At 41.7% G+C, this 27947-nt stretch overlaps 2 protein-coding genes across 20 annotated transcripts; both read left to right on the top strand.

The window, feature by feature from the left end:
- The first annotated feature begins 3629 nt into the window (after positions 1 to 3629).
- Positions 3630 to 7615, top strand: LOC131252834 (DEAD-box ATP-dependent RNA helicase 35). The gene is made up of 2 exons (XM_058253576.1): positions 3630 to 4621; positions 6450 to 7615. The coding sequence occupies exons 1-2, from the start codon at positions 3630 to 3632 to the stop codon at positions 7312 to 7314; spliced, it is 1857 nt and encodes a 618-aa protein (XP_058109559.1). The 3' UTR covers positions 7315 to 7615.
- Positions 7616 to 10806: 3191 nt separating this feature from the next.
- LOC131252837 (uncharacterized) lies at positions 10807 to 16966 on the top strand. 19 transcript variants are annotated; one of them, XR_009174703.1, is made up of 5 exons: positions 10838 to 11472; positions 11558 to 11740; positions 14770 to 15081; positions 15279 to 15429; positions 15523 to 15861. XR_009174703.1 is itself a non-coding variant. In XM_058253579.1 (4 exons), the coding sequence occupies exons 1-4, from the start codon at positions 13997 to 13999 to the stop codon at positions 15705 to 15707; spliced, it is 393 nt and encodes a 130-aa protein (XP_058109562.1). In that variant the 5' UTR covers positions 13774 to 13996; the 3' UTR covers positions 15708 to 15861. The 19 variants fall into 19 exon arrangements, 1 of the variants encoding a protein (XP_058109562.1); XR_009174702.1 differs by having other exon boundaries at positions 10846 to 11472; positions 11654 to 11740; XM_058253579.1 differs by lacking the exons at positions 10838 to 11472; positions 11558 to 11740 and adding an exon at positions 13774 to 14073 and having other exon boundaries at positions 14774 to 14883; positions 15409 to 15429.
- The last annotated feature ends 10981 nt before the right edge of the window (positions 16967 to 27947 follow it).

Here is a 27947-nt window from a genome sequence, read left to right as displayed (position 1 = left end):
TGATTTCAATGATGAACCGGGTGGATTTATCACAAACATCACAGTAGGCCCCATCTAGTTTCCCAGTGCGGGAAGCCTTTCGCAGGCGAGAGAGCCGGAAATCAACCTGGAACAAGCAATGTATGTGGGACCTTTACTGTGGGCCTACTTTGATGTATGCTTTGTATAATCTAAGTCGTCCATCCATTTTTTGTTCAGATAATTTCAAGTAATAAGCACAAAAATGAAGCAGATCCAAATTTCAAGTGGATTATACCACAAGAAACAATGGTGCATAACCATTATAAACTTTTGTGGGCCACAAAAGTTTTGGATTAATCTGAGATTTGTTTTTTTGCCCTCATCCAGGTCCGTGTGACCTTCTCAACGGGTTGGATGGCAAATAAATTTTAAGGTGAACCCTAAAAGGTTTCTAATGGTGGGTGTTCACTTAGCACTATTTCTTGTGATGCGATTCATTTTTGAGAGGATGCCATAAAATGATTAAAAGAAACAGATGAACGACATAGGTATACAATCCATATATCTAGGTGGGTCCCACGGTCAGGGTCCACCACATTGCTGGTTCCAGTGCCGGACTGGGTGCTGCCCTCACCAGCACCTAGCTAGAGACTGATGGTTATTTAAGGGGTACGTGGGCCCCACGGTGATATATATGTTTTATCCACCCGTCCAACTTATTTTGAAAGATCATTTTATGGTATAACCTAAAAAGGAGCCATATCAAAGACTCAAGTGGACCACCAGTTGGGTATTGAGTTCTTACCATCTTACCATCCAACCTATTCATAAGGTCACATAAACACGCACGAAGGGAAAACATAAATATTATGTTCATCTAAAACTTTTGTAGATTCAAAGAAATTTGCAGCAGCAAGCAATTAATCCCCACTGTTTCCTGTGGTGTAGTTCACTTGAGCATTTGATGTCACCTTTTTGGGATTGTGTTCTAAAATAATAATTCAAAATGGATGGACAATGTGGATAATACATATGCATCTTGGTAGGCTGCACAAAGCCCCTAACAGGCCGTCCCATCTCTAGCCACGATGGGTGTATTGCAAGGGCCATGTATATGTCGATTCACATGGTTCATCAGGTTTCTCATATCATTTTCAGCTATGATCCCAAAATGAGGTAGGTATAAAGCTGGGGCGGATCACACCAAATAATGAAAGTAATTTTGGGTTGCATTAAAAGCACACATAGTTAAATGTGTGTTGCATTAAATGCAAGGGTCATTTATAATGTGGTCCACTTAAGTGTTGGATCTACCTCATTTTTACACTCATACCTTAAAATGATACCAGAAATATGATGGGTGGCGTGGATAAATAGATACATCACTGTGGGCCACTCCACAGATTTACTCTTGGTAGCTAGTGAGAGGCAGTGTAGGATGCAACCCGGTTGGCTATTGATACTAGTAGGCCTATAAAGATATATGTGTTTTATCCACACATTGCAAGGCATGAAATAAAAAATGAGGCGGATTCAAATCTCAAGTAACAAGAAAATAGTAGTAATTGAACACTCATCATTTACACCCTGATCCATATCTCGGTGGTAGATTGAGAGAAGATACCCGTTTCAACACCTGAGCACTCATCATTTAAAACTTTCAAATGTCTCCTAAAATTTAAAAAAAGTAGAGTTAAATCACCATTATTTCTTGTGGTGTGGTGTGATCTACATGAGATTTGGATCTGCCTCATTTTTTAGAGTCATGGTGAAATGATGAGGAAAGAAAAATGAAGGAAATTGATAAAATATATAGATCATGGTGGGCTACAAGCATCGTCTTCATAGCGTCAGTAGGCAATCCACGTCCGATGGAAGTTACCTTTGACATGGCTTCACCGGAGGCAGCTTAATGAAAGTTTAAAATAATATCCTTTTTATAAGTCCTCTCTCTCTCTCTCTCTCTCTCTCTCATATCAGAAACTCCAAACCCTAACCTCCCAAACACAAAAACCCTAAGATTGCGTTTGAATACTTGTAAGTTTCTTAAGTTGTAAGTTGTAAGTGATCTACTTACAAATAAAATAAAGTTACAAGTAACCCTATTTGGGTGTAACCTATAACTTACTTACAGTCAACTTAGTTTATGTGCTTTGATAATCTATAAGTTAGTTATAAGTAAGATGTTATGTATTCGCTTCAATATTAGTTTGAAGTATAGAATTATTTAAATATCAAATTGATACATAGAAAAGTTTAATAAAAGTATGTAATTTTATTGAGCACATGTAGATAAATAATTGAACTGATTCTTAAATTAAACTAATCATTAGGTGGGTTCTAAAGGTAGGCCCACGTATTAAAAAACATGTAAAAGTAAATCTACTTATATGTAAATTAAAAACTTCTTAGGGGCCATAAGTTTAAAATCAAACTAATATTTGTTTTTTCCCTTCATCTAGATCTTTAGGACCTAATCATCAAGTACGACATCAAATAAATATTATAATGGGCCCAAGGGGATTTTTAATGATAAACATTCGATCACTACCGTTTTCCTAGGCGTGGAGCACATATAAGATTGTGACATGCCTCCGTTTCCTTATTTTGGTATAAGCCCGAAAATGATGTGAAAAAAAATGAATGTACAACATGAATATAATACATGAAACATGGCAGGGCTCACAAAGCACCAATGAATAGTGGATCCATCAAGGTGTGTGGAATTCCAAACTATGGAGCCCGTTGTAATTTATTTGCCGCACATCCATGCCATATTGAAAAAGCTCATTTTAGGACATCTAAAAGAATAAGAAGATATGAGAGTTGGGTGGATCATAGGAAAGGAAACAATAATAATTATCCACTAAAAACTTGGCAGGGGCCACTAAAGTTTTTTGAATTAAGATGATATTTATGCGGTCTCTTCATCCAAAGTCTTTGTTACCTTATCAACCGGTTGGATGGCAAATAAATATTCCAGAGGACCTCAGGGTGTTTTTAATGGTAGGGATTCAGTTAAGATTGTTTCTTGTGGTGTGGTCGACTTGAGATTTGGATCAGCTTCATTTTTTTGATTGTTTCCTAAAATGAGCTTTCAATACGGATGGACGGTGTGGATGTAAGAAAAGTACATCACGGTGGGCCCCGTAGCGACGGATCCGAAACCGCCGCTGGCCAAACAGCGCTCTTTTCCGCGCCTACGCAAAAGGAAAAAAAGTGGAAAAAGAAAAACAGTGAGGGTTAGGGATTACCTTGCGACAGCAGAGAGAGGAAAAGGGACGCTGAGAGAGAGAGAGAGAGAGAGAGAGAGGGAAGGAGACGCTGAGAGAGAGAGAGAGAGAGAGAGAGAGAGAGAGAGGGAAGGAGACGCTGAGAGAGAGGTAGAGGGAAGGAGACGGTGAGAGAGGGAGAAGCCGACGTTGGTTCAGAGCAGGTAGTTGCACTTTCAATACAGCTGCGTTTCCACCTCCATCTCCAAAATTCGAAATGGTTAGCCGTTGCCTGTGAGTTGAAAAACACCTAATTCCTACATGATTGAAAGTTACAGGTTCAAATTTTGTTACCTGTAACATTTTTCCCCGAAACACAAACTGTAAAGTCAACTGTAACTTTCTTACATTTTACACAAGTTACAGGCATCCAAACGGCCCCTAACCCTACTAGCCATGGAAACCCTAAATCCATCCAAACCCTCGAACACCGCCATTGAAGTGGAAGATGACGATGGCTACGTCGAATACGTCCCCGTCAAGAAACGCCGTGCTATGGAAGTCCAGAAGATTCTCCATCGCAAGGGCCTCAAGTCCTCCAACCCCACTTCGGTCGACCCTACCACCTCCTCCGATCCCACTGCCGATCTCTCCTCCGATCCTGACCATCCTAAGCTCCCCGAATCCAAGCCCAGTCTCCTCATCAAGGCCTCCCAGCTCAAGCGCGACCTCCCTGAGATCACCCCCACTGAGCAGCTCGTCCAGCAGGAGATTGAGATGATCGAACACCTCTCTGACCGCAAGACCCTGATGTCCGTACGCGAGCTTGCCAAGGGCATCACCTACACCGAACCCCTTGCCACAGGCTGGAAACCCCCCTCCGCCATACGCCACATGTCCCCCAAGGAGGCCGATACTGTTCGTCGCCAGTGGCATATCCTTGTCGAGGGCGACGACGTCCCGCCGCCCATCAAGAACTTCAAGGACATGCGCTTGCCAGAGCCCATCTTGAAGAAGCTCAAGGAGAAGGGAATCGTGCAGCCGACACCGATCCAGGTCCAAGGCCTGCCTGTCATCCTGTCGGGCCGTGACATGATTGGGATTGCCTTCACTGGGTCTGGTAAGACACTGGTTTTCGTGCTGCCGCTGATCATGGTGGCACTACAGGAGGAGGTGATGATGCCGATCATGCCCGGGGAGGGGCCGTTCGGGCTTGTGGTTTGCCCATCCAGGGAGTTGGCGAGGCAGACATATGAGGTGGTCGAGCAGTTCTTGGTCCCGTTGAAGGAGAATGGGTACCCGGAGCTGAGACCGTTGCTCTGCATTGGCGGGGTGGATATGCGGTCGCAGCTGGAGGTTGTGAAGAAGGGAGTGCATATTGTGGTGGCAACACCGGGTAGGTTGAAGGATTTATTGGCAAAGAAGAAGATGAGTCTTGATAATTGCAGGTATGGAAAGATGAAATCCATGATACACAGTGACTTGAATCTTTGCATGCTTAGTCCATGATACATGGTGACTTAAATCTTTGCGTGCTTAGCTGCATTTTGATTGTCTGCTTTTGTTCAAAGAGGAGACAGACCATGTTCGATCAAGCAGTTCAGCCTGACTCACAAAATGCACACACAGGTTCTACCACTTGCTGAATTACACTATTTACATGGTGGGCCACCCCTTGTGAATGTGGGATGCCCCAGCAATATTTTCTACTATCAGATGTCCTACTTGTCCAATTGGGGCTGTAAATGGGCAGAGCCCGACCTGTTCCATGCAAAATCAAAATTTTGAATAGGCTGACACAAACAGCCTGGCTTAATCAGTTCAATCTGGGTCTTAACAAACCCCAGGCCTGTTGACAGCCCTAATTGAATGTGGGCTTTTGGATATAATTGTCCATTTGCAAGCCACCAATTGGATAATCTGATAGGTGAGTTATTAGTGCATGTCCCACCATTTGTTGGCTACCTAGATAAAATGTCTTAGATATCCAAAAAGGTGGGCCCTACCTGTACTGTTGATGGGTCAGGTAAAATCCCTTATTATTTCAATCAAGCATCGCATATTAACAAGGCACTCAGCTGTATGATTAATCATTTTGAACAGCAATGAAAATAAGTTTTATTTAAGAAGCAAAATTGAAACATAGAATGAATTTACACTCATTACATTCTAAAAGGTAGAATCACCCCAAAAAATGGATGCGCACGTTTATAAAATGGGGACTGTTCAATGCTTTGGGTCAGCATGGATTGGAACCATGACCCTGTGTTGAGAAATATGTATATGGTGTGCTTAAAGAGTGTATATGATGATAGGGCTCTAATAACATGGAACCTTTGGAGAAACCGACATTTGGATGATATTGTATATCTTGGACTGAAATATTGAACTACTTTGATATCTATAGTTACATATGGAGCTCATAATCTTATATGTTTGCAGGTTTGAATGCATAGAAACCTTCACCTAAGGCCTAAGGGTGTCCATTGATAGTAAAGGCTTCCATCATTTTATTCATTGGAGGCCTTAAGCATGGTGGAAAAGGGCTTCCACTGGTCAGCTAAAGGGTCTCCACGAAAGCTGAATTTCTAGGATTCCAGCCCAAAAGCGGGAATGTTGTCCATGGGAGAAGGAACCCTAAAAAATTGCGCCATACTCAGTATCCCTATGCAATCCTTCTCCATCGAATGTAATCCAATCAGACAGCCCTGATTTCGTGAGAGTGTGTGTTTACATTTTAGGACCAACTCAGTACATGGACTGGGTCTTCCACTCGTGACCTCATGTGCTATAGAGTCACTTCAATTATGCTCCTGCAGTACACTTTTGAATTGTCAATCATGAGCATGATTTCTAGCTGTCATCTGTACACAAAATCTCAACAGCCATGGAATTCTGGATGTTGGCATCCAAACAAAATATTATCATCCATTGAGCCCCTTAACCTGGAGACCTGGACATGGACATCCCCTTGAAAAGCTTGTTCCTCACGTCTAAAATACCCCCTACAATCCTTCTCTTTTGTGCCCATCCTCTACTGGTCATAATTAGAAGCTCCTTCAAACAGGCACATGCAGTCAATGTTGTCCTGTTGCTGCACTTCATCCAGCTCTCGAGTGTGCATCAATGTTAAATTCATGTTTACACTTCATGTTCTGAACTTTTTACTCATGTAGGTTTGAGGCTGCTATGCTATTTCCAGTCTATTTCTTCGAAACAAAGCCGACCTTTAGTGGGTTGATTTTATTCCTGATCTGACAACGGTTTCTGTTGCAGGTACTTGACATTGGATGAGGCGGATAGGTTGGTCGACTTGGGATTTGAGGATGATATCAGGGAAGTCTTTGACCACTTCAAAGCCCAAAGGCAAACTCTTCTTTTCTCTGCCACCATGCCTAAAAAGATCCAAAACTTTGCGAGAAGTGCTTTGGTGAAGCCCGTGACTGTCAATGTGGGAAGAGCAGGAGCAGCCAATCTCGATGTTATCCAAGAAGTTGAGTATGTGAAGCAAGAAGCGAAGATTGTCTATCTTCTTGAATGCCTGCAAAAGACACCCCCTCCTGTCCTGATATTTTGTGAGAACAAAGCCGATGTGGACGACATCCATGAATATCTGCTGCTGAAAGGTGTTGAGGCAGTAGCTATACATGGAGGTAAGGATCAAGAGGAGAGAGAATATGCCATTTCCTCCTTCAAAGCTGGGAAGAAGGATGTCTTGGTTGCGACTGATGTTGCTTCAAAAGGCCTGGATTTTCCTGATATTCAGCATGTTATCAACTATGACATGCCTGCTGAGATTGAGAACTATGTGCACAGGATTGGTCGAACCGGAAGGTGCGGGAAGACTGGCATAGCAACAACATTTATAAACAAGAACCAAAGCGAGACAACATTACTAGATCTAAAGCACCTCCTGCAAGAAGCAAAGCAAAGGATCCCACCTGTGCTAGGGGAACTCAACGATCCAATGGAAGATGTGGATGCCATTACCAATGCCAGTGGAGTAAAGGGTTGTGCTTATTGTGGTGGACTTGGTCACCGTATCCGCGACTGCCCCAAGTTGGAACATCAGAAGAGCTTGGCGATTGCTGGTTCAAGGAGGGATTATTTTGGATCTGGAGGCTATCGAGGGGAGATATGAACTCTCTCTTGTTTATGTAACCAAATCTCAAAGCCCCCTATTATAAGAGGCCAACTTATCACTGGATTGGAAAATCTTGAGGTAGGGCCTCTTTCGTGTACAGTATGAATGGTGTTTGCTTTCAGAGATTGGGCATTTTGCCATTCTGACTTGTAGCGACATTTTACCATCTGTAAGCTTTGTTTCCTTTTTTTTTTTTCTTTCCTTTTTATACAAACAAAACTATTAAAATGAGGTCCGTAATCCAGTGGACATTATCATTTTTTATGGATGAAATTAGGGATTTAGGTTCTAATCTCAATGTTGTGATTGTATTTATCATGTTTCAAGGAAACAGGCATACTTGTCCGGGGAGGGTCCTAGGCCCCTGCTCTTGGTATCAGAAATTCAGTCCACTATATTGATGAACGATTGTTCTTTGTTTCTTTCTTTTCTTTCTTTTTTAAATTTGAAAAAGAAGGACATCATCTTGCACAAGCAATTCATGGTCATGTGAGATGGGTGAAAAATGTGTGCTTGTGGAGCATGAAAGTGGGACTTTTAAACCAGTAATTTTTTTTCCCCTGTTACTTACAGAAGGAAAGAACAGGAAAAAGAGACATGCTACTGCTTCCGTGGTTGTGCATGATGCCACTAGTATCTGTAACAGGCTATCAACTTTTATTTAAATAATTGTGATAATGAGCTGTTTATGATTGGTCACTGGCACATTACAGTGATGACTAATGAAGAAAAGTTTAAACCGGATCTTAAAGGCTCTTGGATGACAAAAATATATAGTTTTTTGTGTTAGCTTGAAGAGGGGAGCATGGTGTCCCCCTTGTAGAAGGAGCCTATCAGACTCGGAGTGTGAAAACTAGGTCAGATTATTACACTGCCTTCAGCATTTCTATCCCAGTCCAGATCTGAGAGACTTGTTAGTGTGGTCTGCATCCTCCTCCGGTTCCTTCATGGTTAGATCTTTTTATAACATGATCCGACGTCATGGTGCCTCCTTTGAAACCACCTTTTGCATTGTCCTGTCGCATATCAGCTATGGAACCACATCGTCAATCTCTTCGAGGTGAATTGGATTATGCACAATCAGTTCTGCAGATGCTTGGGGCTTGGCACGGAGTCCCCATGGCGAAAGGCAGGTTATCTGTTTGGCGGAAACTTCTTTTGGCTGGCCTCGGTGTTTCAATAACAAACGCTCATCTATGGAGCAAATTGTGAGGAGGGTGAAAAGGGATGTAGTTGAATAGGCTACTGGGCACCTTTAAGTAGACTTTTTTGGAATTGTAGTCTCCCTATAGCTGTATTTTTTGTCTTGGCTTCTTGTCTAGCTGTTTTTAATAAAGATTATTCATAACCTTTCAAAAAAAAAAAAAAAACAAAACAAAACAAAACAAAACAAAACAAAAATATATAGTTTTCAACATCTGGTCCATGATCACCATCTAAGAGGTATGTATGCTGATGATTCATGTATGGACTTGGTATGGTTATCTTTACTTTTAAATGCTTCAATAGATTTCCTCAGAGGTGCCATTTTATTGGTTTTTTCTTTTTCTTTTTCTTTTTCCTTTTCTTTTTGCAGTTGTTTTCATTGGACCTTTACAACGTTTAGCTTTTATGAATGCTGTTTCCTATATCTTTCTGTCTGCCTTTAAAGGCATGGGAGATTGGTGAAGATGTGAGTATTCAAAACCATTGAGGTCTCTGTACACCTAATGTCTTTTGGTTGACGTGAAGTTCATGACACTTTCTTCCTCCAGCTTCATGTATTGGTTAGGTCTTCATCATTACAGGATTCTGCGACCAATTACAGCAATTTTTGCAGAGGCTTACTGGTGGGAAGCGTTGCCTTCTCCTAAAGCTCATGGGAAGTGAAGACACAAAGCAGTCTTGCCTGCACAGATGAAATGACTCCAGACCACATGGTTCCAATTCTCTAGTTGGGATTCAGGTAAATATCATGGATCAGTTTCAGTCTGTTGTGCAAAGAAAAGGCTGGCATCTGCTTCAGATTGTATATTACAACCTGAGCAATCTTGGAGGTGGTGCATCGCGTAGGCAATGTGAACTTGTGATCAGCAATGATGGTGAAATGGACCCTTAGTTTGTCAAATAGCATCAGGACCGAGAGCTGTACGCTGTTCACAGAAATGGAGCTGAAATTAGAATAACTGAAAGCAGGAATGTGTATATTGTGACTGGAGCTCTAAAACATATATAGATGCATTTCCCATGGACGGGCATATTATGCCCACCTGATCTATGGTGGATGGTGAAGCTCACTGCTATGAGGGGATTGCTGAATTCTTTTTTTTTTTAATTTTTAATTTTGAGGGTTAAACATGGATCAAGAAATGATGGGCCATCATTTGCAGGAGTCTTCAATGAGGTTTCTCAAACTCATTTGAAATGAGGTAATCTTATATGCAGTATATGTTTGTTGGAGATGCCATACCTACAGGTGAAATGCAAGCTGGACATTGAACCAGGTAATTCTCATGTGGGTTGTAGTGCATTTTGCAGGAACGCTCTCTATGTTCTCCATGGGCAACTAGGTGTGCAAGGGGAAGGGAGGGTGTGTGTTAGCATGACTATAGGATCCTCCAGCCAGGGGTATGTCTCAGTAGTATCTTTGGCCTTCAGGTTGGACTTGAGGACTCAACTTGGTGATCTAGATGGCTGAATCTTATGGGATCCAACATGGATAAATCATGCCCAAAAATCTCCCAAGTGGAAGCTTGTATTCATTCAGTCGCTGATCCTGCGATATGAACCTTTGTAGTCTGTTTGTCCATAGCCGGATCCCTGGATCCATCAAATCTGGATCACCAATCTAATGGATCTCATTTGATGTTTTGCACTTGAGGGTTTTAAAATTGGTTTTCTAGAGGGATTCTGGTGGTCATGGAATTTTGGGGTGAAATGGATACAATTTTGGTTTTTGAAAGAGATGATTACACTGGAGATTTGGTGCAGGAGATGGCAAGTTCTGATTTGGGTTTGACAGTGCTGGTAGCAGGGGTTCTCATTTTACTGGTATGGGGAGGATTCTTCTTGATGGTTGGGTAGACTGTAGCAGCCTTCTCAGGTCCTTTTAAGGTGGATAGCACGGTTTGGGGAGCGGCTGCTCTCAGAGAGAGAGAGAGAGAGAGAGAGAGAGGCTAATTTGAATCCACTTCCACGGTAAAGAAATTGTGGTGAAAGTGGCGAATCCTTGAGTGTTTTAACTGGATAGTGGGAGAGGAACTAGTTCCTTTTGGTTGGTTTGGCCCTTTTTCAGGAGACTAGATCTTTGTCAACATGTATAAGCGTTTCATTTTCCTTGCCTGATGAGGCTGCTGCTGCTGCGGTGTCGAGGAATTGTTGTGTCGGTTTCTTTGTTGAGGTGAAACCAAGTGCAGCAGTAGCAGGGTGCCCACCATCCAGTAAGCTAGGCCGTTGGCTTGCTGCATACACTACACCAAAATCGTCATTCTGGTACGGTCAGGAGTTTGGTTCAGAAACGGCTCTAAGCCGCTCCTGGTTTGAAACGGTATTGAACATTACTTGACTACTTGTTGTTATACACTGTTACTTCCATTGTTTTATTGGTGTGTCCTAATTGAGTCTTTGATGTTCTTATTTATTATTATTATGTGTTATTGTTTTATTTTGAAACAGATGGACGGAATGGATTCTATTAGTAACCTCTGAGTGGACCCCACATGGCCCGAGAGCCACATTACTTTAAATTACCGCAGACTACTGAATGTTTTTCTTCATTTCCTACGCCAAAACGCCCTAAAATCCTTCATTTAACATCCATCGCCGTCTGCGTCTCCCTCTCCCTCTCCCTCTCCCAATCTCCCTCGATCTCCCTCTCCCGATCTCAACCCTCTCTCTCGATCTCCCTCTCACTCTCCCTCCCTCTCCCTCGATCTCCCTCTCCCTCTTTCGATCTCGACCCTCTCTCTCTCGATCTCCCTCTCCCTCTCCCTCGATCTCCCTCTCACTCTCCCTCCCTCTCTCGATCTCCCTCTCCCTGCAACATCCCTCTCCCTACATTTCCTCTCCCTCTCACTCTCCCTCCCTCTCTCGATCTCCCTCTCCCTGCAACATCCCTCTCCCTACATTTCCTCTCATATGAAAGATGTAGTCGTGCATTTGAATCTGTGGAAGAAGGTATTGTGACGTCTGCTTACTCCTGATTTTTGTCTTCTATTGGAATTTCCACAGACAAGGCAATAAGGATCTCCGTTCTTAACAGAGCTGAAGCAGAGACTGCTGCTTCCTTAGGGTGAGGCTGCACTGGCTGGGACTCGATACAATGTGCCCCTAATAAACTCCCTTGTGCTTTACGTAGGAATGCAGGTAAAATCAGAAGCTCGCCATGACTGCTCAGACGCAAGAAGAGCTCCTCGTCGCTCATCTCGAGCAGATAAAGATTGATGTATGATTTCTCCTCTCTTGATTTCATTTCATTTAAAAATTTTTTTTTTTTCTTCTTAAATCTCTCTCTAGTAGAATCTGTAGATCTCGCTAGGTTTCCGTACTTCTTCTTAGGGTTTCGCTAACGTGCGCCTATGGCATCTGTCTACTGTATGTGTTGCCGTTGGGGCAGGTCATTAAATGGCGCACCCATCGTTTATGTTAAGATTTAAACAGTTTCTAAATCTTTTTGTTTTGACTGTGGGTAGTCCCCACAACTACTCAAATTTGTAGTCCCTGGTGATCTCCACCATTCATTCATGTGTCACCCTTGATTTGATATGGTTGGCCCCACCAATTAATAGCCACAGTAGTGAAAAAAAAAATGTAATGCAAACTCGAATGGGGAAGCAAATGGATTAATACGAAAAGAAAGAGATTGCCGGAAAAGACCCAACAATCCTCTTGCCAAATGCTAGAGATCACGAATGCAAGACTGTGAGCAAGCTCAACAGTCCTCTAGTCTTGAACTAGAGATCACTTTCCCCCCGTGGTAAGGTTCGCACCTAATCCGCCTATATGACCCATTAATGGTCAATCATCACCGTTTCCTAGGCATGGTCCATCTAAAATTCTGATCTTCTTCAATTTTGGCTGACGGTGTGGATATAGAATACATACATCAAGGTGGGCCCCGTGGTAAGGTTCGCACCCAATCCGCGCCCCCCCCCCCCAATGTGATGGGGTGGATGGAATATGTTCAGAGACCTGGGCCATTCATATACATTGCGCACTGCGAGCGTGCCATATAACAAAGATAAGCTAGTAGACTTATTACCTCACTTGTATTGAAGTTGGACCATTGGACCCTTTTTTTCTTTTTTATAGAGAGAGAGAGAGAGAGAGAGAGAGAGAGAGAATTGGACATCTTTTTTACTAACCTTGCATTGTTCTTTTATTTATATTATCATCTCCAGGTTTTCAAAAGAGGACAAATTTCAAAACACTATTTTAGACATACCTAGTGCAAGAAGATTGCTGTGAAGTTTTGTAATTGAAAGTAATGCTTCTGAAGTGATGAAATACCTGGTGTTGTTTTCCCACAAGGCCATGTTTGGAAACCATGGATTCCGTGCCTAACAATGGAAACGGAAAGGGGTTTGCCTTTGATATGACGACTTGTTTTGTTTGGATGGCAAAGAAAGGATGGTTTCCACCCAGTAATAATTACACTTTTCCATCCTCAAGAAACTAGTAGAGTATTTTGAGAGGAGTATGAGATTTACACTTTCCCTTCTAAGAAAGAAAGAAAAAAAAACCTGCCTTGAATGTGTACTTAGTGAAGTTTTGCTGTGGCAGATTGTTTCTTCTTGTAATTCTTAGTTACTGATTATATTCCTGTCTGTATATAGTATTGTATGTATGAAACAATAAGGATCTGCTCATACTCTGACAGGATTGTATTAAAACCAGCTTCATGTTCAGCCAAACATGCCCAAGCACATGTACATGCAATTGGATAAAACCCTTCATCTTTCCATCACAGCGCAATACTGGGAGCCCTTTATTTACATACACTAGGTGTCTGCCTGGGATTTATTTTTATTTTTAACTAATAGTGAGATACAGGGAATGTTTTGATCCCACATTCCTAAAAATGGCCTGTGCTGTTATCTGGCTGTCTAGATGCTAATTTCGTGGGTCAAAAAATTTATGACCAAGCTACAATCCTTGCATGTCAAAATCATGGGAAATATAAAGAATCCATTTACCATATTCCAATACAATCGGCATATGAATCTCTTATGAGGTTCCAGAAAAAAGAAAATCTTTTTAAGATTCTAATTATTATCTCACTTGCATCTCTACTTACCAAACAAGCAAATGAACAGCCATTCAAAATCTCAAGTGAAAGATGTTCTACAGAAATTCAGCAATTTAAACAACCGCAAAAATCATCTGTTTGTTGTCCATCATGCATATTCTGAAGATCCCAAAAAGCAACATCGCCTTAGGAAAATGAAAGAATCCTTGTACTTTGACTGGAAGGTTTCGACTACTTGATCAATGGTGTGTTTTTGTAAAGGTACATTGGCTTCTACTCTTATGATCACTTCAATGTTTTTCAGGCCACGTGTGACATGTGGCTGCTAGGCGATTCTCAATATTTAATTCAATGAGAATAAAATTATAAGGCAAAGTGACTATCAAGTGCTGCAGTAAATCTGAATTTCACTATTTTTAGTTTTTTTACTTTGTATTTTGGTGTAGCATCTGAATGATACTGCTTTGGGAAAAGTGCCTGTGCATGCAATCATTCCTTGCTAGTAAACACAACTCTGCATCTAAACCTGGGTAAGCTCTGCTTCTCTAGATCCTTTTGTGCTTTCATCTTTTTCATTTCTTCCTTGTCTTCTGTATAATTTCCTATCTCTCTATGTTGGGATCTCATATGTATTGGCCCAAAAATCATATGGGTTGACATAGGTCTAAACCAATTGAAGGATATTGGGGCAACCCATTAACTAATTTTTTGCTTTGTTAGAACAAAAAGAAAGTAATTTGGGAATGCATTGATTTGAGAACTTAGAGCATCTGAATGAAAGAAATCCTGTTACATATGTATTTATATCTTTGTGATACTGAATTTATGTTTTCTTTACCATTTGAGAGTACATTAAATACAAACCTTAGGGCTTTTTTTTATCTATAAAGTACATAGAGATTGAATAACATGTGAAACAGTTGATACAGACCAAATTAGTTGCAATCCCCAATAGATCTGCTTAGAGAATAATGGAGAATTTCCCCAAAAGTATTGCTATTTATCAGGCTTGAACACAAAAGATGTTCCAATGTCGCACAAAAAAAATGCAAGTTATTCTTACCATGCCTCGAGAACATTCCAAAAGTATGCAGAGCAAGCACATGAAATTCCTGGAAACTATTCTTTAGTGCATCAACATGGTGATTGGCACTTGCTTTGTAGTTACTCTTTGTTAATGCTTGTGTCAGAATGAAGTACCCTGAAACTTCATTTTTCTTTGGTAGACAGTTCACCACAATACTTAGCAGTTACCACAAAGATCCTTATGCAAAGGAATTTGGCATCAAAATCAGTGAGAAACTTGCTTCGGTTGAAGCACGCATTTTACCTACACTTGGGTAAGTAAATTGGTATTTTTTTAACAAATGCGGGATTTGTTTCATTGACTAGCTAGTTCAACTACAGGAACTCCCTCCTTTGAGTGCTTTTTAATTTTTCGTCATTGCTTCTGGTTGGTTTTGTAGCTTAAATCCCATGACACTAGTAGAGAAAAGGATTGCTTGCCCCAAGTGGGTCAATGGAATATGATGAATAAGGTATACTCCTTTAGAAGTTGAAACTCACATTTTAACTGTGAATTAAATATGCATGTTGGTTCTGATTGATGACTCCAAATTCTTAGGCTCTCGATTCTTGTTGCTGCGATTAAAAGAAAAGAAAAGAAAAGGAAAAAAAATACAGCCCTGTCCTAGTTTCTGTTCATGTCTGAAATATGTTGCCTTTGCCTCCACAGAAATGGTGTTGGGGCTGGTATATGCTAAGGCACAGAACCTTCTCACTCCAATAACCATGCATGCATGCATGCTGGAACTTGTTGTCATCTGCAGGCTCCTATAGACTAATATTGTATTGTTTGCATTCAGCACCCTGCCTTCCTTCAACAGGTGGTAATTTTGGGATCATGTTTTTATACGTTAGGTCGTAACATAACATTAACATGGCCTTTCTGTTACTTACTCTGTGATTTTGAATGCCAGGCCTCGTACATAACAGGGGGTGTCCATCTGAAGCCCTAGCATTTAGAGGGATTGTTTCAATATCTTTCAGTATGTTACTTACCAGAAAAAAGAAAAAAAAAAACATTTTTTGCCTACTTTTGATGTTTTTATGCTTCCAAAGGCATATTATTTCTATTCTCAATCAGGACTGTAATTATGGATGATAGGTTATGCTTTAAACTTCATTGATGTAGTGAAAAATAAGAGTTTCCTAGGGGTCCAAATGGGTTTTAAAAAGAAAAATTGATGGTGATGGAGTCGTTGGCTTTAGTTCACAATGCTCGAGTTCTGATCATAGGGCATTACTGCTTGGTTCCAATGGTCTGATTTTTGCATCAGGTGTTCTTTGTGGTGGGGCCAAGCAATGAGTGCATCATCACAGTTTTTGCATTTATGTATTTCTATTTTGTTGATGAATTACTTTACTATAAATAATTGCACATCATTTTTAGGCTTTAACCAGAGATTTAATTTGTACTCTCTAGATTTTATAGGTGATGCTGCTTGCACATTTCAGGCGATTGATGAGAGAGTTTACACATATGCATGACCAAGCTGTTCATCCAACCTGATTCTTGGACCGAGCACAAGTTCTGGGTAAGTTTTACTAACATGTGTGTGAAGCATTGCCCAACCAAATGCAGCCACATGCACCAATGTAGCGTAAGGTTGTGAGATAAAAGCTTTCCATTAAGTGGGTCACACTTTTTAGAACTTTTAGCTTAAAAATCAAGTGTTTCCTTCCTCAAGTTTTTAGAACTTTTAGCTTAAAAATCAAGTGTTTCCTTCCTCAAGTTTTTAGAACTTTTAGCTTAAAAATCAAGTGTTTCCTTCCTTAATTGTCTATTTGCAGCCCACCAACCCAAGGATTCAAAGGAAACCTCAGGGATTCATCCATTTTGGACTCATCATGTGTTGTTAGTTGTTACTGATAAAGGTCCTAGAAGGGGTCCTATTGGTGCTGCCTCTGGTGCAAAAATTGCCAAGGTGATGCTCCTTTCACATAAGGAATAATGTTGAAATTATTCTAGTATGTACTGTAATTAATTAGAATTCTATGTTATGGTAGTAGCAAAGAAACAAATCCAGTTCTTCTGCCTGTGGAAGTGCTGATGTGTTAGAGGCATTGGGGGTAAACATCAATTTGGACCCTGAGGTAAGCGTTATAAAATGATTGACTGATTCCATTTATAGAGAGTTTCTTTTACTTCAACATTGATATGGTCGTTTGTCTTTTTAATGCTTTTTATTATGATGAGCTAGGATAGCCAGATATATTTATATGCTTATAATACCTGTATCTTGTTTTGGCAATGCGATATCAATACCAAACAGTGCATGAAGACTTGTAAAATGCAGCTTAAATCGTATCCTGTTGTATTGGTTCGTACTAGCAGTTTTTGTCATTGTATTGAAGTATCAGATGAGATATTTCATTCCGGATTGCGAGATACAACCGATCTAAGGTCCGACGGCCCGGATCACTTTTGTCGTCGACTGGGCCTTTTCTGATCCATCTTGGCCATGAAACTGTCTGCGCCCCGCTCTACATTAGTCACCTCCACTTCAAAAGAACTCGTCTTCGAGTTCTCATCCTGCGCTGGTTCATGATGCTCGGTCAGGTCCGCGACGTTGAAAGTCCGTGAGATCGCCATGTCATCTGGAAGATCAACAACATAAGCGTTATCATTGATCTTTCGGATGATTGGTACCAGTCCAATCTTTTTATTCTTCAACTTGTTGTACGTTCCGGTTGGAAATCGTTCTTTGTGTAGATGGATCATTACTTGGTCGCCCACCTCGAACACTTTTTGTCGCCGATGCTTGTCCGCTTGCTCCTTGTACTTTTCGTTCGAGGCATGTTGCTTTGTTTGTACCTTTGCATGAATGCTCATGATCTTGTTAGCCATATGTTCTGCTGCAATGCTCATGCCTGGGAGCTTGGGCAGAGGGACCAAGTCTAGTGTGAGGCGAGGTACTCATCCGTAAATAACCTGGAACGGAGATTTTCCTGTCGAGCGGTTCACCATGTTATTGAATGCAAACTCTGCTTGAGATCCCACTACTTCAATTTTTCTCCTGAAATACATCGAAGGAGGTTTCCCAATGTGTGATTCACAACCTCAGTTTGACCGTCAGTCTGTGGGTGGTAGGCGCTGCTGAACTGAAGTCGTGTATCAAATCGAATCCACAAAGTCCGCCAAAAGTGGCTTATGAACTTCTTGTTACGATTAGAAGTAATAGTCTTGGGAACCCCTTGTAGTCGCACAATTTCTTTTAAGAATAGATTCGCCACGTGTGTTGCATCGAGAGTCTTTTTGCATGGAATAAAGTGCGCCATCTTGGAGAAATGATCCACTACCACGGACACCAAATTCATGCCGCATTATGTTCGTGGGAAACCAAGCACGAAATCCATAGATAAATCCTCCCAAGGGCTGTCAGGCATGGGTAATGGGGTGTAGAGGCCCGTATTATGAGATTGCTCCTTAGAGGCCTGACAAATATAACAACGTTGGATTGCCTTTCCCACATCACGTACCAATTACGGCCAGTAATACCGTTCTTCCACAAGAGCTCGTGTCTTGTCTCGCCCAAGGTGTCCACTGAGGCCACCTCCATGTAGCTCTTGGATTATCTGTTTCCTTAGCGAACTGTTTGGGATGCATAGTCGATTTTCCTTGAAAAGGACCCATCTTGCATATGTAAGTCGCCGGGGAGACCTTTTTGGCATCTAACCCATGCGTCCTTGAAGTCGTCGTCATCAGCATATGTCTTTGAGGCGCTCGAAACCGATAACTTCATTACTCATAGTGACTAACAAAGTTGCACGACGACTCAGTGCATCAGCTACTTTGTTCTGTTGCCCTGACTTGTGTTTTAGTACGAACGTGAATTTCTGCAAAAATGAGATCCATCTAGCATGCACACGGTTAATGTTAGCTTGACTATTAATGAATTTGAGAGCTTGATGGTCCGTGTAAAGTATAAATTCCCTTTGAATCAAATAATGTCGCCAGTGTCGTAGTGCCTGGACCACCGCGTATAATTCGATCTCATATGTAGACCACTTCTTGCGTGCATCTCTAAGTTTCTCACTGTAGAAGGCTATCGGCTTACCTTCTTGAGACAAAACCCCCCTAATTCCGACATATGAGGCATCAAATTCGACTTCAAACAGTTTGTCGAAGTTGGGAAGTACAAGAACTGGGGTCGTTGATAATCTGCGCTTGATTTCGGCAAAGCTCCTGTCGGCTTCGTCAGTTCACTGAAACTGCCCTTTCTTCATGCAATCTGTGATTGGTGACATAATGGTACTGAAATTTTTCACGAACTGACAATAGAATGTCGCCAGTCCATAAAAACTTCGCACTTCGTGAATATTTGTGGGAATCGGCCATTCTCTGATTGTCTTCACCTTTTCCTCATCCACCCAAATGTCCGTGGATGTTACGACAAAACCCAGGAACAATAGGCTATCAGTTATGAAGCTGTACTTTTTTAAATTGAGATATAATTTATTTTTAGTGAGCACTTGAAGGACCTTCTTGAGGTGTTCCATATGGGTGGTTTCGTCTTGACTGTATATCAAAATATCATCGAAATAAACCATAACGAATCGCCCAATGAAAGGTTTCAGAACTTGGTTCATCAATCTTATAAATGTGCTAGGCACATTCGAAAGACCGAAGGGTATGACCATCCATTCGTATAATCCTTCCTTAGTCTTAAAGGCCGTTTTTCACTCATCATCCGGTCGTATTCAAATCTGATGATAGCCGCTTCTTAGGTCCAATTTAGAGAATATTTTTGCACTCTCTAGCATGTCTAACATATCATCCAACCGTTGTATAGGAAACTTGTATTTTATGGTGATTTTGTTGATGACTCAACTGTCGACAAACATGCTCCAACTCCCATCTTTCTTTGGAGTTAATAGAGCTGGTACAGCACATGGACTCATGCTTTATCGAATAAGACCCTTACGGATCAACTTCTCTACTTGTCCTTTTAGAATCTCGCACTCATTCGGACTCATTCGATAATGAGGACGATTAGGTAAACTGGATCAAGGGACAAAATCGATATGATGTTGGATATTCCGCATGGGGGGTAACCTATTGGGAAGGTCATCGGGCCAGATTTCTTTGAATTCATGTAGCATGGGCCTTAGTCTTTTAGGGATGATGGTATGCTCGAGTTCTTTCCCATTTACAATTAATGCATACGTATGTCCTGTTTCTTTGGATTCTTTTACGAAGTCTTGTGTGGTTAAGAGAAAACGACTCTCCACTTTAGAAGTTTCAAGTGGTCCCTCTGGATCCATAGGGGCCAATATGGTCTTCTGGCCGTCCTTGACGAAGATATATATGTTATCTCGCCTTTTATGAGTGGCGTCACAGTCAGATTGTCAGGGTCGACCGAGTAGTATGTGACATGCTTCCATGTCAACCACATCGCTTAATACTTCATCCTTATAATATTTGCCAATTGAAAAAGATATGGTGCACCGTTCAGTTACCTTTGTTTCGCTGACCTTCTTGATCCAACCGATTGTATATGGAGAGGGATGACACTCCGTTTTCAATTGCAATTTTTCCATCATGACCTTGGAGACGATGTTCTCATTCCTCCCACTGTCAATGATTACGTCACAAACCTTTCGATTCACCGTACACCTAGTGTGGAAGATGTTATACCGATGTGGATGCACTTCTTTTATTGGCGCATATAATAGTCGCCTCACGATAAACAACTCGCCGTGATCTTGCTGAACCCAACCTGAATCATCTGTCTCGTCCTCGGTGGTATGCTTCTGTTCTTCAATATTTGAATCTTCATAAGCGTTATCAGCACTACCATCATTGATGGCGAGGTTTGCCACTTTTCGCTGGGGAAAGTATTTGATAGGTGGCCCAATTGACCACAACGATAGCAGTTATCGGGCCTTGGCTGAGTATAGGGGTTCGTGATTCTACTTGGACCAGCAAAAATCGATACGCCCCTTTGGGGTCTAGCTTGCCCGCTTCCCTGATCTCGGTTCTCAAACGTAAGAGGTTGAGTGCGTGCTCCTACGGGCTCATTCCCCTTGGGCTGTGCGGTTCCCTAGGGCGGACCTGCCACAGGGATCCTTGCAGTAAGATAGGTCTGTGTGTGAGGACGTGCAAGTTGCACTTCTGCCCGAATAGTCAACTTGATCGCATTATTCATCGTCCAGACGGACTGCATCTGGACCCGATCCTGGATAGTCATACGCAATCCACTGTTGAATCGGGCGACTTGCTGCGATTCAGTCTCGACTAAATCGTTACGCGCCGCCAGGCGGTAAAATTCTTCTGCGTATTCTCATCGACCGACTACCCTGTCAACAATTTTGGTATTGTTCGTAATCACTAGGGAGGAATCGGACACGTAGTAGCTGCTTCATCCGCTGCCAGGTGCGGATTTGTGCTTTCTTTTGCCTGGTTCGCGCGAGTTGCAGTTGTTCCCACCAAGCTAAAACTCCCCCTTTCAACTTGTAGGCCATAAGCTTGACCTTCTTTGCTTCAGGGATGTCCATATAGTCGAAAAATTGCTCAACTTCAGAAAGCCAATCGAGAAAATCCTCAATGTGTAGTTGGCCATTGAAGCTAGGAATATCAACCCGCATCTTGAATTCTCGATCCGTTCGATCTACTCGATTGCCGCCATGTCTGGGGTGTTAGAAGATTATGTTGTCGATTTCCTCCTCACTGGAGCCCCCTTCCTTAGGAATGACCCTTGGATGCACTGCCGGTACTATCCTGCGATTAGAGCGATTACGAGTTTCAACAATTGGCGGTGGAGGATTACCACCAGGAACACGGACTTACCTTAGGTTTTTCACCAAGAGATTCGCTATGCGGTCGATGGAAGCCTGCAGCCCTTACATGGCTTGCTGATTCTCTCGTTGCGCTACTTCGAAAGCTGCCGCCGTTAAAGGTAAATTTCCTGGAACACCGCCAATGGGATTGTTGCCCGACCCGTCATTAGAAGTCATTGATCCGAGGAGAAACCTCGCTTTGATACCAAACTGACGTAGGGGAGGACGCGAGGTCGAGTACCGTCTTCCTCAAGAGGATAACTATTCCGAATTTACGGAACTTCTCTGGACTCCTCACAGAGACTTCTCGAATCCACGAGAAAAGAAAGCAGGAAATAGAAATAAATTCTAATAAATTCGCATTTGATTAATGAATGAATAAAAACGAGTTTACAACCCTTTAAATAGGGGTACCAAGCAATGGGAAAGAAATCAGAATCAAACTACAACTAAAACTCCTAGAATTCGCGGCTTACTATAAATAATAAACTTACTATTTATTGACGGTCGTGATGTCTACTAGTGCGCAAGGTTTTGGGCCAAAACTAGTAAGTGTCCTATTTGGCTTCACCAAACAGTTCTCCTAATTATTCTAAGCTCTTTTCACGTTGGGCTTGCGCCCAACGGATGAATAGTTATAATCAAACTAAAACTTATTATTGATAGTAAAAATGAAATTAAAACAGGGAAACGACCGTCGATCTAGGGGTTTTTCGCAATTTTGGGCTGCGTAACCCCATGTAGCAGGGTTGGCTGGCTAAAGTAGCTCGTTCTACCCCAAAATCATATATTTTACGTCAGATAACTCATTCTGGATTGCGAGATCCGCCTGATCTAAGGTCCGACGGCCCGGATCACTTCTGTTGTCGACTGAGCCTTTTCTGATCCATCTTGGCCATGAAACTGTCTGCGACCTGCTCTACATCACTATTGTTTTCTGTGTTGCGGCCTACTTGAGTTTTTGGATACGTATCTTACTAATTCCTATGGTGCGGCGCACTTGAGTCTTTATAGAGCTAGCTAAACTAATAAATGAAGTAGATCTCATATGAGCATTGGCTAAGCTTGTTTTGTGTTGTCCCTTGGGCATCATAATCAAGCTGCCCACTTATAGGTGGGCCACACATATGCATGTTAAATCTGAACCAGGATGTCATCCAAATCATCACCATCATCATCTACGCCCTATTTTAAATTAATTGGAGTCAAGTCATCCCGTACTCAGAGTCTACCACCGAGGTAACGCCGTAGTGGGATTTCACCACCTATATATGGGCATCGAACCCAAGACCATGTGTTGAAAATCCTCAGAGTCTACCACCGAGGTATGGACTGGAACCCTATCAACATGTTAGGATATGGCAAATATATAGTACGGAATCATTATCAGAAATATTATGGTGGGCCTTAAGAAGTTTTTAATGGTTGAATGTTCAATCAACACTATTTCTTATGGAAAGGTCCACCTGAGATTTGGATCTGCTTCATTTTTCAGCTCATGCTCTAAAATGATCTGGCTAAACGGATGAACACCATGGATATAGCATATACATACATCAAGGTGGCCCTACAGTAAGGGCCGTACCGTCTTGGGTGAGGCGGGGCTGCACGTAATCCGCTCCCATCCAAATGAGACTGACACATTGAAGTTGCCAGCCGATGGCTAGTTTTATGGAATCCGAACGATATAAAATGTGGACCAATAGAGCTTAGGTTAAAAATTACACCTAAAAATTATAGTAACCATCTGATTTTTAAATTTGAATTTGGACCACTGACTTTTAACCATCCATTTGATAGCCACCAATTGGATGGTTAGGATTGCTTTATCATGTCCATTTTAGAGGCAATGCTCCATCCACAATGTGTCCTACAATTTGGATGGTGTGGATAGCACTTACATTAGTGCCACATCAAAGACAAGGTAGCACAATTTTCAAAATGGTAAACCATCACAGGAGTCTAACCATTGTTTTTTATACTCTGACTACGTATGCTAGTTGATATACATTATCTCCAGCTAAACCCAATGTAACTAGTCACAGTCTCCGCGTATGGTGGTTGAATTACTGTAAACCGCGTGTACAATTTCTCGGCTGCTTATCATCTGTGAGCTGGGCATCGGTCCAGGTCGGACCGGATTTAGCCTAACCCGGTCAGATCCGAAATTCTAATAGGCGGACCCGAAATCGATCCGATCCGAGACCGAGTCCAGGTCACTTGACTCGGACAGATCCAATGCTTGATTTATTTGACCCGATCCGAGTCTGACTCGGTGAGGGAAACCGAGTTGGATCGGGTTGAACACTATTCAGATCATTTCATATGGTGTGGTCCACTTCAATCTTCAATGTATCATAATTTTTTGTTCAACGCCTAAATTGATATGTCAAAATGGATGAACGACTTAGATAACATATATACATCAAGGTGGGCCCCACATGACTATAAAAAATTTGTATCAATGCCTGCTGCATGTGTTGTCCCATTGGACAAGCTACTGAAGTAACGTCACCAAGTTCTGTAAGCCCCACTACGTTGTATGTGTTATATCCACACCGTCCATCAATTTTGAGATATCATTTTAGGGCATGAGCCAAATAATGATGTAGATAAAAATCTGTAGTAGACCACATCACAGAAAAAAGTGGGGAGAATGATTCCCACTGTTGAAACTATCCTAAGGCCCACCGTAATGTTTATTTGAAATCCAACCTGTTCAAAAGTTGAAAAATAAAGAAATAAGGGAAAGCACAAATACTAGGTTAATCTAAAACTTTTGTAGCCTTTAAAAGTTTTTAATGGTGGGCGTCACTGTCCATAGAACTTTCTATATTGGGGTCCACTGGAGCATTGGATTTCATTCATTCTTTGGATATTGCCCTAAAGTGATCTCTCCAAATGGATGGAAGGTTGGATACAAAACATACATCATGGTGTGGCCCAAGTAACTTGGTTAAGCCACTTTAATACATACTCTCACAACCTACCGTGTTGACGTCCAAAGCAAGTAATACACATAATACAACTGTTTCCCGCCTGTTGACGTGCCGTGCAAGTAACTCATTCTCATATGCGAGTGAACTCTGTTGGGGCCCACCGTGAATGCATGTGATGTATCCACGCCGTCCATTTGTTTTTTCAAATTATTTTAGCTGTTGAACCCAAAATTGATGAATATTCAAAGCTCAAGTGGACTACACCATAAGAAAAAGTAAAAATATTGATTTTTATTCCGGATCTGGCCGGATGGGAACAGTCCGGATCTATTCGGATCAGGTTTTCGGATCGGAACAGTCTGGATTAACCACTCTCCGATCTCGATCCGAAAACTAGTCGGATCTAAATGATCTTACCCGATCCTACTCGATCTAGGCCGTCGGTTCAGTTCAGAACGGGTCTGATCGGGTCGGATCCACCGGATCGGGTCAAAAATGCCCACCTCTATCTGTCACACTCTGCCAGAGTATCAAAATTACCCTCTCTCTTATTTAACACTCAAACAAAAGCATGTGCTCATGCACAGGACCACCGTACACGTGGCACACGAGTACTCCATACAAACAGCCCGAGTGGTAGGACCCACAGCCCATGGGATGTCACCCCAGATTCAGATTGACGTGGTACCCTAACTATGATTAATGAAACCAACAACTACCGTTCATTTTTGTCGACACCAACTCAACACTTTCGATCATTTTTGTGTGTGTGTGTGAGATAAGGTTATGACCCATCAATAAAGGGTCGTGCAATTTGGACGGTTCGGATTGACATAAATCTCTACCATGTATACACTTTTTGTGGGAATATCATGTATACGTCCATACTCCATCAGAGTACCAATGCTTAAAAGAAAAGTAAATTTCATGGCCCATCACTCACTTTGAGGTCGGAATCAAATGATCCGTTGGATTAGATGCTCTCGTTTCTCGAGTTGAAGGAGATGCATTGCACCCAAATAACAAAGAGAAATTGTCGGATGCAGCAGACCTAGGTTGTGATACAACAATTTTATTTCTGCCTCCATGTCACGTGCATAAAATATCGGGTTCTTACAAAAGGTGGTCCACGCAACCATGGTTGTTGTATATTGTCTTTTTTTTTTTTAAAAATACCAAGTGTAGTGTGTACAAGCATGCTAAAACTGATTATGATTATACGGCTCGATTCAAACCCAACTTGGACCCAAGCGTCAAAATAAGCATATGTGTATAATGCAATTGTAGGTGCTCGGGATTTGAGAAAATCGCTCATCTATTCATCTACTCGCATAAAGTTGTTAAAAGATGATCAAGTGATTTGTCAAAGGGTGAGTTTATTGCTCCGAAGATGATTACACTTTACCTTAATATGAAATAACTTTTGATAAGCCAGGCAATAAAAAACAATCACACAGACAGTGATTGTAAGTCAGGACTGCAAAAGAGTATTTCTAAATGAAGAATGGTTTGTATTGAAATGGAACTAATCTAGCACGAGCATAGACTTAATTTATAACTAGAGATTGTTGCTACTCGTAAGATAAGGACCCGTTTGGGCAGTCGGATTGGAAGGGATTGGATGGTATTGGAAGGGATTGAAAGTTAAATCCCGGGATTGGCCAGGCGTGCCAAACAGAGTAGGTGATCAGATCCCATTCCCATGGGTCTTAAGACAATCCACCTTAATCCTTTCAAATTTGCCTGAGATGTGTTTAGTTGGAGGGATTGAAAGGGATGGGAAGGTTTAATCCCGGGATTAGCCGGGTGTGCCAAACAGAATGGATATGGATATAGCAATCCCATAGACCTCAAGACAATCCACTGACAACACCATCATTACCCAGGAATCCATGCCATCCACCCTAATACCATTCAATCCCTTTCAATCCACCCCACCAAACGGGCCCTAAAGCTAAAGCTATGATAACGAGAGATGGATTGATTTGTTTGTTTGATTGGTACGAGATGATTTATTCTCTGCGACTCATATTTTTTGCATCCATCTTTGTTCTTTAGCCTATTCATCTTCTCTCAACCGCCTTTATGTCCCTTGAATTTTTGGACCACGCCCTGTCATCATATGACGTGTACTATTTGGCTATGCGCTAGCTATGCTTTCTTAAAACCTAGAATATTTTCTGAGATCCTTCCACATGCTATCTTACTAGTGCAACAACACCTTTATTCCATAAATAGGGCATAGCAATGCTAACCTTGTACAAAAATGAAGCCGATAGACATGGGGTGGATTGCACCAATACAATGTCTCATGCCATCGTCTGTCCATTGATATTGAATGTGTTCCACTGTATCTATGAATAGATCATGAGGATAAGGTGCATCTTTTGTACGGATGGGATATTCTATACATATGTTAGATTGGTGGGAAAGAATGGCTGTACGGCAAATTATGATACAGCAGCTACTGGTCATAGTGTAGCCCTTACCGTGGGGCCCACCTTGATGATGTGTTATATCCATTTCCAGCGCATTTTAGGACATGGTCTGAATGATTGAGTAGATTCAAATCTCAAGTGGACCACACCACAGGAAACAGTAGTGATTGATCACCCACCATTAAAAATTTCCCTGGGCCCACCTTTAGCAGATCCATAATGTTTATTTCCATCCAATCCGTTGATTAGGTCAACAAGACCGGGATGAGGAGACCATACAAAAATCAGCTTGATCCAAAACTTTTGTAGCCTGCAAAAAGTTTTCAACGGTCATATTGTACTTTTTTCAGTGTTGTAGTCCACACGAGAAGCAGTGGTGTAGTCCAATGGAGCCTAACATCTGCTTACTTTCTGGGCTTATGCCCTAAAATGATCTTTCAAAATAGATGGACAACCTTCCATCTGCCTCCTTTCTGGGCTCATGCCCTAAAATGATCTTTCAAAATAAATGGACAACGGATAAAACACACATAGTATGGTGGGCCCCACAGAGGCCCTAACAGGACTGTCCCTCTCTAGCTAGGTACTGGTAAGGGTAGTACCTAATCGGCGTGCCCACGGTGCGACCCTTACCATGGGCCCACCTTCATGTATGTATTCTATATCCACAGTCCAACCATTTTGCCATATCATTTTAGGACATGAGCCCAAAAATAAAGCAAATCTAATTCTCCAGTTGATAAGATCACACAAACCTAGATGAAGAAAAACAAAAAACAAATACCAGCTTGATCAAAAATTTGTGGCCCACAAAATGTTTTAAATTGTCAATCACCATTGTTTCCCATGGTATGGTCCACTAGAGATTTGGATCTGTTTCATTTTCGAGTTCATGCCCTAGAATGATCTAGCAAAACATATGGATGGCATAGATGTAGAATATATACATCAAGGTGGGCCGCACCTAGTCCGCACCCCCTAAATTCAGCCCAAGGGCTGGGCCTAGGCTTAGTGTCCAGCCAGACTGGGTTTGGGCCGATGACGAATGGCTCAAAAAAAAAAAATAAAAATTGAAGTCAACCATAAGCAGTTGCATTCAATGTGCATTTGTATTTTAGAAGCACTTTTGGATCCCCAGGGGTCATGTTTCAGTGATATAAGATGTGACTCGTCATTGATGGAGGT

This window comes from Magnolia sinica, chromosome 8 (assembly GCF_029962835.1).
Source record: "Magnolia sinica isolate HGM2019 chromosome 8, MsV1, whole genome shotgun sequence".
In the NCBI taxonomy this organism is placed as follows: domain Eukaryota; kingdom Viridiplantae; phylum Streptophyta; class Magnoliopsida; order Magnoliales; family Magnoliaceae; genus Magnolia; species Magnolia sinica.
This window is presented reverse-complemented; position numbering and strand designations above follow the sequence as displayed.